This window comes from Urocitellus parryii, unplaced genomic scaffold, assembly GCF_045843805.1.
Source record: "Urocitellus parryii isolate mUroPar1 unplaced genomic scaffold, mUroPar1.hap1 Scaffold_242, whole genome shotgun sequence".
NCBI classification, from domain to species: Eukaryota; Metazoa; Chordata; class Mammalia; order Rodentia; family Sciuridae; genus Urocitellus; species Urocitellus parryii.
The window spans coordinates 135,967-151,525 of NW_027552432.1; the positions used below are offsets into that span (position 1 = coordinate 135,967).

Consider the following 15,559-nt stretch of genomic DNA (forward strand, 5'->3'; position numbering starts at 1 on the left):
GAATTGCAAGCTTAGATTAAAAAAAAAAGAGAGGTGAATTTCAGGTTGGGGTTGTGGCTCAGTGGTAGAGTGCTCACCTAGCATGTGTGAGGCACTGAGTTTGATCTTCAGCATAAAAATAAATAGAAGTACTATGTCTGTCTTAAAAACAAAAAAAGGTGAATTTCTAGTTTGCACAACTAAAATGTTATCTCTGCTATTCTTGTAAGATAAAAGCTTTTCTTCTCTCTCAGATCTATCTTCACCTGGGCAAGTAAGTAAGTGTCTTGTTTAGAAAGATTCAATCCTACATTTTCTCCCTGAATCTACTACCAGGTGTGGTTTGAAATACTTGCTATGTAAGCAATATCCAACTTGGGAGAAAACATTTGGAAATATTTTCCTCATCAGTAAACACTGTTACACTCCCTCTCTAGCTTTCTGATAGTCTCTAGCCTCTGTTCTCACAGCCTTAGTTTATGGTTCCAACTGCCTCCGGACTCTTAAGACTGCCTGTGGACCTTAAAACCACAGAGCCATAGAGATGATGAGTATCAAAATCAAGTATCATCTGCATAAGTTAAGAAATAAATTTCTCTTACTGTACAATGTTCAATACTTAGAGGTATAGGATGTGACTATTGTAGCTGCAGTGTACTTACTAGTTTTCAATGGGATAGAAAAAGTCAGTGTTCTTCACATGCCTATTGGTACATTATACCCCAGCAACCCACCTCTGCCAATGCAACAGACATATCTATAGATCCAGTGATGTGTCTACAACCCTGAAGCTTAAGAAGAAATTCAGCCAGCTGAAAAGTGGCATCTGTATACTTAATTAAAGACAGGAAAGCAAAAAAGGATTCAACTTCCCTGAGACTGATCTCACCTGCTACCTCTCCATTGGTTAATTCATCTGACTCATCTGTACTTTGATCCTCAGATTCAGATTCACATTGTAACCGATTCAACTGTGTGATGTAATTAGTCAAAGCCTAGAAAAGAAGCAAAAGGTTGGAAGACTCTCGATTTTAATTCAGAAGATTTCAGGAGAATTCATGAGATGAAACATGTATTTGGAGTATAAACTTACTTTATTAGTATCATCTTTGTAACTAAGAGCTACTTGTAAATCTTTCTGGGACTTCTCAAATGATTTGATTTGTTCACTGAGCTCAGCATGTGATGTACTCCAGTCTTTGACTTCCTGCTGCAACTGAAAAGTCAAAACACATGAATTCATATGGGTTAGGTAGGGGTTTCTGCACTGGATACATTAGGACTACAAGACTTAGACAAAGAAATAGAGAGCCATACTCCTCGGTGGACTCCGTCAATCGAGGGATTTGAGACCTTGGTTAAGGAAGAGGGCAGAGTGGCCCCAACTCTCACAGCTGCAGTAAGAACATCAGAGCTATCAGGAAGTTGACCCTGTTTTATTGCATTCCCCAGAAAATTGCTGTCAATTCAAATAATTTACCTCCAGCAGGAATGGCTGGGCACATACGACTGTCTCCTAAATTTAGATTCCTTATCATGTAATCTTCCCTTTGCCGGTGAATCAGTAACTACTCAAAACAGGATCATAAAATACTTAATTTTCTGGTTTAAAAAGTTTCTTTGAGGCTATGCAAGTTAATAACTGATTGATATTTGATAAGAAAAGCAATAATCCAAAAATCCAAAACAGATGGAGAACATATATATGCACTCAATTTGGGGAGCATTGTTTAAACTTTGCATATCTAGAAAAGGTCCTACATGAATATTCCTTACCTCAGAAACAGATCCAAGAAAGATACAAGATAATGATATTCACTTCTCTAGTTTACATTATGTATGACATCAAATTTTCTTTACCTGCTCTTTCTCCTTCTTAAGCATGGTATTTTCTTTCTGAAGCTTCCTGCATTCCAACTTCACCTTCGCTTCATGAAGCTTAGTTTCAGTAAGGATAATTTGAAGCTAATGCAAAACACTACAGTTAGTGAATTAATTCCAAAGAAAAAACAAAGTTATACTTTCCCAAACCAGACATCATATAGTTCTCATTTTTTGCACATTTTAGCACACCTCAAATTTTTGGTCCGCAACAAATTAAGATGTAGTATTAATATCCGATAGCAAGAGTTGGCAGCTTTACCTCTGAAAGTTCAGAATTATTCACTGAAATGACATCTTTAAGCTTCTCTATAGATTTCTTATTTTCCATTATCTGCCAGGGGAAAACAGAACACAAAATATGCATTAGGATTTCAGTAGAAATACTGATATATATATATGTGTGTGTGTGTGTGTGCGCACATATATATACTAAAAAAGATAAACACAACAAAATTTTTGTCAAGCCATCCCATTACATTTCAGGTAAATGCAGGGGGATCCAGATTTGGACTAAGCAAAAAATCAAGAACTGAAAGAGATGAGGGAAAATGAAGTCATAAATATTTCATGGCATCCACAACCTTACTGTTTGTGAGATAACCAGAAAAAAAGGTCAAAGTATAGAAAATCATAATGCAATAAGTAAATAAAATGTTTTAAAGCATAGAAAATTAACTATAATTAATTACTGTTTCAAGTAAACCAGTTCAAATTAGTAATTTTTTTTCTAGTGATAGAGAAAAAAATTTCCCAAGATCATTTTTAAAATTTTCTTATCTGAAGTAAAAAGTGATAAAATTTAAGGAAGAATAGACTAATCTCACATACAGAAGAATTCCAAAAAATTTATAAAGATACTTGCTCCTTAAGGAAGTGGACATAACTCTGCAATCTTTGTTTGCAATGCCTGGGATTGAATCCTGGGCCTCATGCATGCTAGGCAAGTGCTCTACCATGAGCTGCATCCTGGGCTTGTAACTCTTCATACTTTAACTGTGGGCTGTGCATGGTAACTTCCAGAGAATACAACATGACAAGGATTGGAAAGAATTTTTACAGTGGAGAAATCTGATAAATACTACCTCAGCTGGGTGATCAAGCTTACATGGGGGTAGGATATTTCAGAACACACTCTCTACTATCTTTTGCAACTTTTATGTAATTACAGAAACTTATAGAAATTGAAAATGAAGTATGTAAGTAAACTTTTTTTAAGTACAGAAAATTGATTAATTCATTACTCTTTCAAGTAAAAAGTAAACAAATACTGTTCAACTGGACAATAGTTTTTTACTTGTTCTGCATGTTTCCAAGGGCAGAGCAAAGCAATATGAAAATTATCCAAGGTTGAGAATAAAAATATTTCCTAGGCCCATAAAAATAATTTGTTGTATCAGTACTTAAAAGTTCCACAAAATGGGCAGAAGTGGGTTCGACTTCCTTGACTCCTAATCTTACTTTAGTTAACAGCTGGACTAAGTTCAACTTAACCAATTTAACAAAATATTTCAAAAGCCAAATTGCAGTAACACTTAGCAGCGAAACTCGTACCAAGTCCTGATTCTTAGCATTCTGTTCTCTCTCAGATGCTAACGTAACAAGAAGACTTTTAGCTTTCTCATCCAGAAGTTCTTTATCTTTTTCAAGAAGCTTCACTTTATCCTGAAAAAAAAGGTGTCAATATTACTCACTCATTACATTTACTTTTGAGTTTAGAATGTAATTCCCCCCAAAGAAGGGATTTTTACCTTATATTTAGTTGCTTCATCAGAAAGAATCATATTTTTTTTCATGGTCTCTTGGACCTGTTTCTTTGATTCCTTCATCTATGTAAATAAAGCATTCAGAATTAAGATACACAAATTATAGTGCTACTATACAAGTTACTTCCAGACAAGTGACCCTTTCCAGAAGAAAGCAGTACTTAATACATATGACTGTTTAGAATTTGGATGATTTGTAGGAAATAATGAAACAAAAATTTTAAAATACGATTTTAAAATTAAAACAGGTAGAAATGATTCATGCTAGAACCAAGGGAGAAAGAAACAAAAAAAATATTATACCTTCTGTTCATAATTTGACAATTTCTGCATTAGTTCTTCATTTTCTTTCATGAAATTGTTCATCTTTTTGGAAATTTGCTGTTCAATGACTAAAAGGGGGAAATACACAAGATTATTACAATCACTAAATGAAATTCAATTACTCAATCTACTAAAAGCAAAGACATGTTATATGGTACTATGAGGAAATACTTCTTAGCATAACTATTATGCTTTTAAAAAGAAATCTATGCTTATTAGCAATAAGAGTATAAAAATTATTAAAATTTAAGAAAAATATAAGAACAATGATATTTTGCTGGGTGCAGTGGTACACACCTGTAATCCCAGTGGCTCAGGAGGCTGAGCTAGAAGGATCCCAAGTTCAAAGCCAGCCTCAGCAAGAGCGAGACACTAAGCAACTAAGTGAGACTTGGTCTCTAAATATAGGGGGTTGGGGATGTGGCTCAGTAGAGTGCCCCAGAGTTCAATCACAGGTACCCCTCCCATCCAAAATGATATTTCAATTTAAGCTTATTTCACAGATGGGAAATACAGTAAAGTGTTGTAGCTTGATATTCCTCCCTTCTCAAAACACTTTCTTTTCAGAAAATGGAATCATTCCATTCTTTGCAAAGAAAAACAGAAATGAAAACATACTGATTCACATTACCATTCTTTAAATTATCTACTCAATTACTTAATGCATGATTAAATAATTAGCATAGAAATACTCTTCAAATGTAATACATCTGCATTACATCAATATTCAAAGTTAATCTGCCCCAAATTAAAACTTATCATCATCTCCCTATCCACAATTTGTTCCTCCTCTTTATCTCCTATCTCAGAGTTGGAACCATCATCATCTACTCTATTATCCATGCTAGCAACCTAGGAATAGTAAAATTTTCAGGAGGTAAAAAAGATAATAGACATTAAAAGTCACTGTATCTATTTCTAACATACATAAAACACACAACAAACACCAATACAAAGGGTTATTACAAGTTTAAGAAACCTAAAAATTTACCTTGATATTCTCTATCTTTTACCTAGAAGAGAGAAAAAAGATTAAATTTGATGTCAAACATATGCTCAATAGAAACAGCGTTCCTAAAACAACAGTCAGAATCATAACCAAGTGAGAATTTAATAACATTCTGGTTCAGGATAATAATTTATAGGATTAAAAATAAGGAAAGTTAACAAGTTAACAAGCCTTTTAAATTTAATTGGTAGTGAGATTTCATAAATAGCCTCTGACATAAAAACACTAAGATATGTACCTTATTTCACAGTAAAGATGTGTGTGTGTATATGTGTGTGTGTGTGTGTGTGTGTCTTCAAAATCATTTACTTGACAATTCTAAATAACCAGGATAAAGTCTAGAAACAATGACTATTCAAAAGGAATCTGAGGAAACAATATTAAAGGCATAATCTTTGTACTAAGATATGCCACTTTCACTCACCAGAAAACATCTTAGAACTCCAATTTAAATTTGGCTATTGGCTGAATTTAGAAACTAAGAGGCTACATCATCTTATTTCTGCAAACCACTAAATATATAGCAAGAAATCTGAAAGGGAAGACTGCTAGAAGAAAATGCACAAGCAACAAGAGAAATGACAATTAACATATTCTGGAAAGGACAAAAACAATCATTTCCAAAAGACAGCAATAAACTGCCTGATAATAAAACCTAAGCAAAATTTTTTTTAAAACATCACTAAATTTCTTTGTAACTTAGCATATTACTTGTCCTTTCAAACTTATGTTATTAATGGTGATGGGATACTCAGATGTGTCCATGGATCATCCATGGGATCTTCGTAATAGGAAATTGCATTCAGAAAACTCCAACACAGAAATAAATGAACATTTCTTTAATGTCATAGCCTTGCTAACCTTTTACTCAAAATGACAACAGAGGAAAATGGGAAGTAGCATAAAAGCAGTCATCTAAGGTAGGGACTAAAGTTCCAAAGTCAAATGCTGAAACTGAGGAGCAACAAGTTAGGAACCAGATCCCACATAACCTAGTGAAAAGAGAAACAGGTACCGCAGTTCTTGAAATGAAAGAAACAAGAGAGAGAAATATAAAATGGTTTCATGTTTTTCCCTTCTCTTTATCCTTCTATTTCCTTTTTCCTTTTAGCTGAGACAAAGTTCAATGAGATTAGAAAATTCCTCACAGGAATCCAGGCAAACGATTCTTCTATTTAAGAAGGGAATACTTTTTAAGAGATTTTACTCTCAATTGTACAAGGAGAGGAAACTTATCTTAACAACGATATGTCTGAAATAATTAAGAAATCAGAAAAAGAACACTCAGATTTGAAAAGATTTGTATCCAATGCTTTTGGCCTCTTTAAATGTTAGGATTTTCATATGCAAAGTCCATTTACCTAAAATAATTTTCTTCCAATTATGTTAAATAACTATGAAACAGAATAACCTACAGTACAAACATAAGTATGTATAAGCCTATACACACACACACACACACTTATACATATATGTACACACATACACAGACATAGACTAATTCTGCTCAGGAAAAAAAAAAACTTAATGAACAAAACATTTAATGGATTTTTGGACAACACATAATCTATACTTCCAAATAAAAAGGTATTTTTTGAACATATGATCAAATCATAAAATCTGGGAAAATTTATATAAAAGACTGGAAAAATTATCTCATCTCCTTTTTCTCATTTTACTATATTTCTTTGCAGCATTTCCCCCTGTTTATATGTGTTTATATTAACATACAGTTCATCAACATTTAAATCTTAGTTTCTGCTTTTTTCCCCACTTCACATTTAATTGTGAGCATTTTCTGTACCTCAAAGCTTTGAAATAAATAAATCTGCCTACTATTCCATTAATCAAACATACAATAACCCCTAAATAAATTATGTTGTGCTAAGTCTTCAATCTAATACACTGTTCCATTGAAAAACATTACCAAAATCTTCAAAGCATAGTTATTTCTTTAAGATAGACTACTAGACATATATGCTACATAAAAGGATATTTATCTAACCTATCCCATCTTTTATCCCACTTTTAAGACTTCTGATACATATGAAACTACTGGTTAGGATGGCTGTAAGAATTACCAGTTCTACCAACTGCACCCACACTAAATTATTTTATAAGGTTAGTTTGACTTAAACCACTAATTTGTGTTTTAGCAACTGAAAAAGAAAAAAAAAAGGGGGGGGGCAGTGACTATATAAAATAATCCTTGTGCTTATGTGCTAAGGTATAAGTAAGTCAATTTACTCACAACAACAACAGTTCTCCAAAAGAAAATGAGAAAGGATACAATCCCAAAGAAAACAGTGAAAACTACAGGCTTCCATGGTAGTCCATAAAAATCAGGCCCAGGTTGAGTATCATCAGGCAATGTAGTAAACAGCTGAAACAGACAAATTAGAAAAAATGGGAAACCTTAAATTTATAACAAAACAGTCACAAAGAATCATGGCAATTCTAAACCAACCTCCTCATCAGAAAACCACCTCCTCAATATTTTCCAATAGCTTCTTCAAGAGAGAGGATACTGGCAGTCTCATATTTTTTGTTCTCTTGCAGTGTTTTCAAGTATAATGAATCTAAATACTTTTAAAAAAATATTTATTTATGTATCTTTAGTTTTAGGGTGGACACATTGTTTTGTTTTTATATGGTGCTGAGGATCGAACCCAGTGCCTCATGTATGCTAGGCAAGCGCTCTACCACTGAACCACAACCCCAGCCCGAATCTAAATACTTTAAATTGAGCATACATTTCCAGTTTGTAACAGGCCCTATATCATCACATTGTCTAACACCTGGCTAGAATCCCTCTGGATCATTCTTTTCTCTGATAACCTGGTTTTTAGAATTTAAAAAATTCATTTAAGACAAAAACTTAACTATATGAAAGAACTAATTAATTTTATGGCAACAAATAAAAACAATGATGATATATGTATAAGATTTTAAATCTTACTTCCATTCCACTCTTATATAAACAGACAAGTGACATGTAATTTCAGACAACTCTTGAAAACTGGCTTAGATAATCTTCTCTGAATTTAACATCCTTCTATAAAATTCAAAGCCTAATTTTAAATGGTTGCTCAAAGGCAGTGTAGTAAACACCTGCCTACTCTTCCGTTTTCACCGCCCTCTACAGGTAATACCAGATAACTGTCATTTGGGCCCAATTCCCCAGCAGTCTCCCTAGGGAAAAAACCTGTAGTAACGTTAGCTTGTTTGGATTGTTGGCTGCATTTCGGAACATACCATGAGGTTGTCACCTCTATTCCGTCAAAAAAAAAAAAAAAAAAAAAGTGCAAGTGGGGAAAGCTCAAGTCCACTCTTACTGGCCTCGCTTAACAATACAGTCACGTCCTGCCTGCCTTGGGCCTGACACACTCCATTTCTCCGTCGCAGCGACAGTCAGTGCACCCACTCCGCCAGAACTCAGCCACCCGCCGCCTGCCAGAGCTGGGGTCCCTCCCTGGGAATGGGACCATCACCTCCAGTAGCTTGGCTATGAGGGCTGCGTAGAGCATCAACAGGGGTCCCAGGAGCTCCGGGTCCCCCGGGGAAGCACAGTGGCAGGTACTGTGAGTCCATGGTGTAGGGACAGCTGAGCGGAAGTGATGCTTCCCTGCAGAACAGCACAGGACCCTGTCTTTCACTGTTTCCTACTTTGGGAGGACCCAGCGCAGGGGGCGCGTACTGGGAGTGAACTTTGCCTTCCTCCACCGCAGGCGCTTTTTGCCCAAAGCATGTAAAACGCGTCATCAGAGGAAGCCACTGGGCGGAGTGCAGTGAGCAGATGGAGGATGCTGAGGGGTGGGGCTGGGAGCGGAAAGAACCAACTGCGGAGCCCAGCGGGGGACAGCACAAGGAGAGCCAAGCGGAAGAGTCCAAATGAAAGGACTCCAGAAGGAAAGACGCTCACCTGTCCCCGGATTACTGCTGTACATAGGTGTAATCTTAATATAATCTTCTATTTGTTCCTTCTGTTCTTTGTTCTTTTTCTTTTCTTTCTTTCTGTCTTCTTTTGCAGAAATACCACTATCGGTATGTTTTAGTGATTTCTCTATTGGCTTATTATTCCTCTATTGGCTATAACTCTGTTTTCTAATCTTAGTGCTTCAGAGTTTAGAATATACATCTTTAATTTGTCACAATCTACCTTCAGATGATACTATATTACTTCACATATTCAATAAGAACGTTAAAATAATTACTACCCTTCTGAGATTTATACTGTTGTCATGTATTTTACTTTACATGTTTTCTAAGTCCCATACTACACTGATATTTGTCTTTAAACAGTCAATGACTTTTTAAAATGTTCAAATAAGAAAAATTATTTTAAACATTTATGCACACAGTAACCATTTTCTTTACTCCTTTATTCCATTATTTCCATCTGCTGTCTTTCAGCTTGTATGTCAGTACAAGTCTTCATTTTAGAAAGATATTTCACTGGGCACGATATTATCGGCCAACATTATTGCTCTTCAAATATATTAAAGGTATCACTCCACTATATTCTGTGTTTCATTCGGGGTACTTCTCTTGCTTTGTCTTCAAGTTCACTAACAATTTCATTGCAATGCTTATTCTGGCATTAATCTCATCCACTGTATTTATCATATATTTTCAACTCTAGAAGTCTGATTTTCTTAAAATATATCTTCTATATCTCTTTTTACCTTTTTAACACACGAAATATAATAGTCATAACTTTAAAAAAATGCCATTACCTCATTCTAACATCTCCGCCAGTTCTCAGTTGGCTTTGATTGGATGATTCTTCTCCTCATCATTGTGGATTGTATTTTTCTTGCTTCTTTGCATGCCTGGTAAGCTTTGATTCGATGCCATACATTACGAATTACTTTTCTTAATATTTTGTATACAGTTAAATTACTGGAAACAATTTGAGTCTCTTGGGTCTGAATATTTGTTAGGTATGACATAAATTATAACAGTCAGTCCGAGGTAACACCCTTCTGATTATTCTACCCAACTTCCTTAGATAGTTTTTTTCAGGTGCTATTCTGGTCCCTGTGTTAGGACCTGTTCCTTCTAATCACTTAAGATTGTTTCTCTGACTTGCTAAGCAGTTTCATCACACTTATGTGCTGATCAATACCCTGCTGAACACTCAGGGAGCCTTTCACAAATTTCCAGAATTGTCTCTCAATGTAGCAACCTTCTTTTGTTACTCCACCCTGTGAATTCTAGTCACTTTCGTTTTCCTGGAATCTCAGCACCATCTCTCAATTCATGGTATCCTCTGGTTCTGCCTGACTTCCCCTTCTTTGTCATGGCTTGGGAATCTCTTAGCATAGTAAAAGCTGGGGCAACTAAACAGCTCACAGCATTTGTTCCTTATGTTTCCAGAATCATTCTTGTTGCTTGATCTTCAATGTTACTGGATCTTCAAATTTTATCTGTTTGTGGGTTTTTTTTTTCATATTTATTTAGTTGTTTCAGTTGGGAAGGTGAAGCCAGTACCTATATAAAGCTATCATAGCTAGATGTAAAAATCATTTGCTTTTTTTTTTATGGTGCTGGGGATTGAACACATGGCCTCATGTATGGTAGGCAAGTGCTCTACCACTGAGCTACATATCCCTTTTTCTCATTTGCTTATTTTTTAATAGCAGAATACATAATGAAATAAATTTTAAAAGTTAACTATAAAAGAGAGTAACATCAGGGTAGACAGAACTGGGACAAAAGCTAGAGTTCTTTCAAAATCAGGCAGGAGAATCACAAGTTCAAAGCTAGCCTCAGCAACTTAGCAAGTCCCTACGCAACTTAGTGAGAACTATCTCTAAATAAAAAATAAAGAGGCAAGGTATGTGGCTCAGTGGATAGGAGCCCTGGGTTCAATCACCAGTACCAGAAAACAGAAACAACTTATTTTTACAAATTAACTTTAGCTCTTCTAAATATTTAAATAAGTGTAAAATAAACAAAAAAAAAATCTTTAAAAAGTAACACCTAAATATTGAAAGCAAAAATGAAACAACCTGTGATATCATGTTGGTGACAAACCACAGAAATGAATTATTTCAAATATACCTTAGTGGGATATACCTTAAAGACAAGAGAATTTCATTTCATTTCAGTAATACATTCCTGAAAGTATTTTAAATAACATAAATATAGTCGTGTGTTGCTTAATGATGGGAATAAATTCTGAGAAACACATCTTAGGCAATTTCAGTGTGTAAACATCATTAGGTATACTTATACAAACCTAGAAAATATAGCCATTTCCACACGTAGAAAATATAGCCATTTCCACACGTAGGTATTCATATATGGTATATCATCGCTTTGGGGATAAAAACCTATAAGATATTATACTGAATTATGTAGACAATTGTAACATTGGAAATGTTTATATATCTAAACATATCAAAACACAAAAAAGATATTAAAAATACGAGGTGACAAGAATTTTTTAGCTCCATTATTATGCACTAATGACCAAAATGTCATTAAGTGGCACAAGACTGTAAACAATTATATTGATGTCATTGAAAACTGGAACTCCAACATCAGAGAAAGAAAACACAAATCTAAGATAGATGAAGTGAAGTAAAATCTCTCTAGCATCCTGAAGTTTCATGGGAATTATCTAAATGACATGATGAAAAATCCCGACATATTTCTGAGCTTTGTTCACTAAAAAGGCCTACAAATGACAGTCAATTTGAGCAATAAGCAATCCTAGTACTTGGAATGTAGCCTCTAAATATCATTTCCTATTGAAAGGAACCAAAGTTCTTTTAGAGAAATAGTTCCTTCAAGGTCTGGACAGGGAATGTTTAAGATGAACTTGGAACATCTCATAGTTCAAAAGCAAGGGAAATAGGTAACAATGTCCACTAGGTGGTGGCAAAGGGTCCCAGGAGCCAAGATAAGGAGGCTTCTACAAGGCAAAAGGGGAAGAAATTGAGCATCAGGTAAGAACAATTACTATTCCTAACTGGATTAAACACACCAAATATTTTTAAATGTATGACATCATATTGACTCAAATAAAAATTAAAAAGATTTCAAAAGCCCCTTTGGGTATCATTTGATAATGCTAGAATAATACCTTACTATTCTGAAAAGTGTTTAAATGAAGAAAAGGAGTCAAATGTTTATCTCCTGCCTTAACTATACAAACCGAATATCTGTGTAAAGAATAATCAATCGTAGACAGGCGCCGTGGCACACACTTGTAATCCCAGTAGATGGGGAGGCTGAGGAGGGAAGATAGCAAGTTCAAAGTCAGCCTCAGCAAAAGCAAATTGCTAAGCAACTCAGTGAGACCCTGTATATAAATAAAATACAAAATAGGGCTGGGGATATGGCTCACTAGCCAAGTGCCCTTGAGTTTAATCCCCAGTACCAAAAAAAAAAAAAGAAAGAATAATCAATCATAAATTTTTATTTGTATAGGCATCCCAGCCTTTAAATGAAGAAAGAAAAATCCCAGCAACTCAGACCATTGCTATTTTGCAACCTGTAATATATTAGCAAATCTCACCAAGGTCACTGTTGACTAGTAGTCAACATCAAAGGAGAGGACATGCAGATGTCAATGCAATATTTCCTATTAAGTTTTCATAAGAAACAGAATTTCCAAGAAATATAAAGCAACAGAGAGAGGCTGAGGTTGTTAGCTCAGCACTTGCCTAGAATGCATGGAGCCCGAGGTTCAATCCCCAGCACCACAAAAAAAAAAAAAAAAAGCAATAGAGAAAACAGGTTAAATTGTTGTACCAGGGGGATGTCATTTATTCACCCAAACTACAATATATCCTAGAAGTCCCACAAACATATTTTTTTCAATTACTGCAAAAAGTTACAACAAAAGGAGAAATCAATAGACAGTAACTTATATGAAACTTGTTCTCCCACTGAAAGCAACCAGAAAGTCGGAATACATACATATATATATATTTTTTTTTTGGGTACCAGGGATTGAACTCAGGAGCACTTGATCACTGAGCCACATCCCCAGTCTCAGCCCCATTTTGTATTTTATTTAGAGACAGGGTCTCACTGAATTACTTAGCACCTCACTTTTGGCTTTGAACTCGTGATCCTCCTGTCTCAGCCTCCCGAGCCACTAGGATTAAGGCATATGCCATCATGCCCAGTCAAAATATATTTTTAAAGAGCTATTTTCAGATAGAAAGCCACAAGGGACATGCAACTGTCACCCCTAAGAGCAGGAGAACAAAGGTGAGCATTCTACCTGGAGGCACCCTCTAGACCTCAGTTTGGGAAGGGGAACCCAAATGGGGCACAACAGTCTCACTGAGGAGAGAGAGACCATAGTTCCAGGAGATTAAGCAGCCAAAAATATGTAGAGAAAACTACCAGAAAGATGGGAGCCACAAAGAAAAAGAGTTCCAGAAATCTGCATGGAGGTGGTCTTCAGTTTGGGGCTACATTCTAAGCAGTACCTGTGAGGGCCAAGAACAACTATAAGCTAACCAATCCCACAGTTGGCACTGAGCTGGGAGAAGTCTTGATTCCAGCTAGCCAGAGAGAGTTGACATACAAAAACAGTATGGTCAACAAGCTCATGAAGAAGTATTTGATCCAGGCAGCATGGCATATGTCTGTAATCCCAGCAACTCAGAAGGTTGAGGCTAGAATCCCTCTGGATCATTCCTTTCTCTGATAACCTGGTTTTTAGAATTTAAAAAATTCATTTAAGACAAAAACTTAACTATATGAAAGAACTAATTAATTTTATGGCAACAAATAAAAACAATGATGATATATGTATAAGATTTTAAATCTTACTTCCATTCCACTCTTATATAAACACCTTCTGACTGCCTACATGAGAATTAGGGGGTGTGTGGGGGTAAAACCCTTCAAAGTGCCAGACACCTCACCAGACATTTTACCTTGTCAAATCATTTAATTCTTATGATTGGAGTAAGCATTATCTACATTTTTCAGATGAGGAGAACTTTTTTCAAAAGTTTAGTTATTTGCCCAAACTTCTAAATGATAACCTTGGGATTTGAAATCAGATCTACCTGGCTTCAAAATCTATACATTTTACAAGGAAAACAACAACATCATATTTATTACACAAGCCTTGAAATAACACAACCTACAGGAAACAACTTCAGTTGAGGAGGATTACTGTCACAATGGCCCTCCAACCTCTAAAAGCTTTCTCATTCCTATAATTCCTATAATTAAATTCTCCAACCTCTAAAAGCTTTCTCATTCCTATAATTCCTATAATTAAATTCTCCAACCTCTAAAAGCTTTCTCATTCCTATAATTAAATTCTAAAAGTCCAATATCAACAAATACCAATGGGGGGGAGGTAAGTCCTAAAATGCTTAGATAAGCTTCTAGACAGATTAAATGTCTTGTTTGGATCATGATTTTCTTTAGAAAGATCAGCCTTAAGTGACTCTTTCTAAGAAACAGATCTAACCTAATTCCTTTCATTCTTAAAACTTTCTAAGGATCCCCACTATTAATGGTCTAATGCTACTTTGGCTCATGACTTCCTTTAAGATTTGCTGGCCTCTCCAACAGGCCCATCCCCCTCCAACTTCACACTTTACAACACCAACTATTCACATTCTCCTGCCCTCCGAGAATATCCTTTTCTTCATGTTTCCATTTCTCTGAACACATTTCTTCTGACTGCCAGCTTCCCCCACCGTCCTCCACCCCAGCCTGTCTAATCAACAACAAACCACATGTCAGACTCCTGTTTGCCCTTTGCCTGTGCTTCAAACACATCTCAACTACTTTCTGACCTTATTGATCACCCTTCCAACCATAATAAATGCATTTATGGACAATAATGTTCTACCATCAAATAAATACCTCTCTTTCTGCCATTATCTTAGTGTGTTTCAAGTGAATGCTGTTATCTCCCTGCCAGAATGAAAGGTTCTGAGGGGAAGAACCAAGTTTTTACAGGTGTGCAAATGTCCAGCCTTGGTAGACAGCAAATCTTCCTCATGTGCTAAACCAAGTAGCCATTAAAGCCACACCCCTATGGCTTTTGTTCCAGGAGCTATCTACTCAAAGGGTCAGGAGTCATTTTCATAAAGACATTTTAAGTTCTTCACTTCATGACCAGAAGCCACTTAAAAACTAATAAATAATCAACATTCTAATTGAAGAAACTATGTCAAACTTACCATCTTAGACAAATAAAGCAAGAATGAATGTAACAAGAAAAGTATGCTGTCCAAAAGGGTGGCATCTTCTGGCTCTTCCACATTTATCTCTAGTTGGTTTTCTGTATCAGCAGCATCAACAGGAGTACCTTCTGTTATAAGTAGCTCTAAAATTGAAAGGGGAAATGGCTATTTTATTTTATGCTATAGAATAAGAATTGTCTCTCTTCAGTTTCAATATTCATTGAGTATTTCACTAAATATATGAGTCACAGTGCCTGGAATATGTGGCTCTCCTAAAGACAATTAACACAGAGAAGAAAACTTCAAAATCCTAATTAGAGCTGTCAGACCCTTCAATTATAAAATGAACAATCTCCAGTCTACTCTCCACTACTTCCATGGCCATACAACTGCTACCAGAACAATGTTTACTCAAGGAAAAT

General features: G+C 35.5%; 1 protein-coding gene across 1 annotated transcript in view; it reads right to left on the minus strand.

Annotated features, from left to right (window-relative positions):
• LOC144251834 (transport and Golgi organization protein 1 homolog) overlaps positions 1-15,559 on the minus strand; it is a 91,020-nt gene that overhangs the window by 11,767 nt on the left and 63,694 nt on the right. The window contains exons 21-30 of the mRNA XM_077794538.1: positions 15,135-15,280; positions 7,211-7,342; positions 4,942-4,963; positions 3,930-4,018; positions 3,612-3,689; positions 3,415-3,525; positions 2,123-2,194; positions 1,840-1,944; positions 1,073-1,195; positions 869-974 (exon numbers count right to left, since the gene is read on the minus strand). Of these exons, the coding sequence (XP_077650664.1) occupies positions 869-974; positions 1,073-1,195; positions 1,840-1,944; positions 2,123-2,194; positions 3,415-3,525; positions 3,612-3,689; positions 3,930-4,018; positions 4,942-4,963; positions 7,211-7,342; positions 15,135-15,280 (984 nt within the window). The remainder of the gene's footprint in view (positions 1-868; positions 975-1,072; positions 1,196-1,839; positions 1,945-2,122; positions 2,195-3,414; positions 3,526-3,611; positions 3,690-3,929; positions 4,019-4,941; positions 4,964-7,210; positions 7,343-15,134; positions 15,281-15,559) is intronic.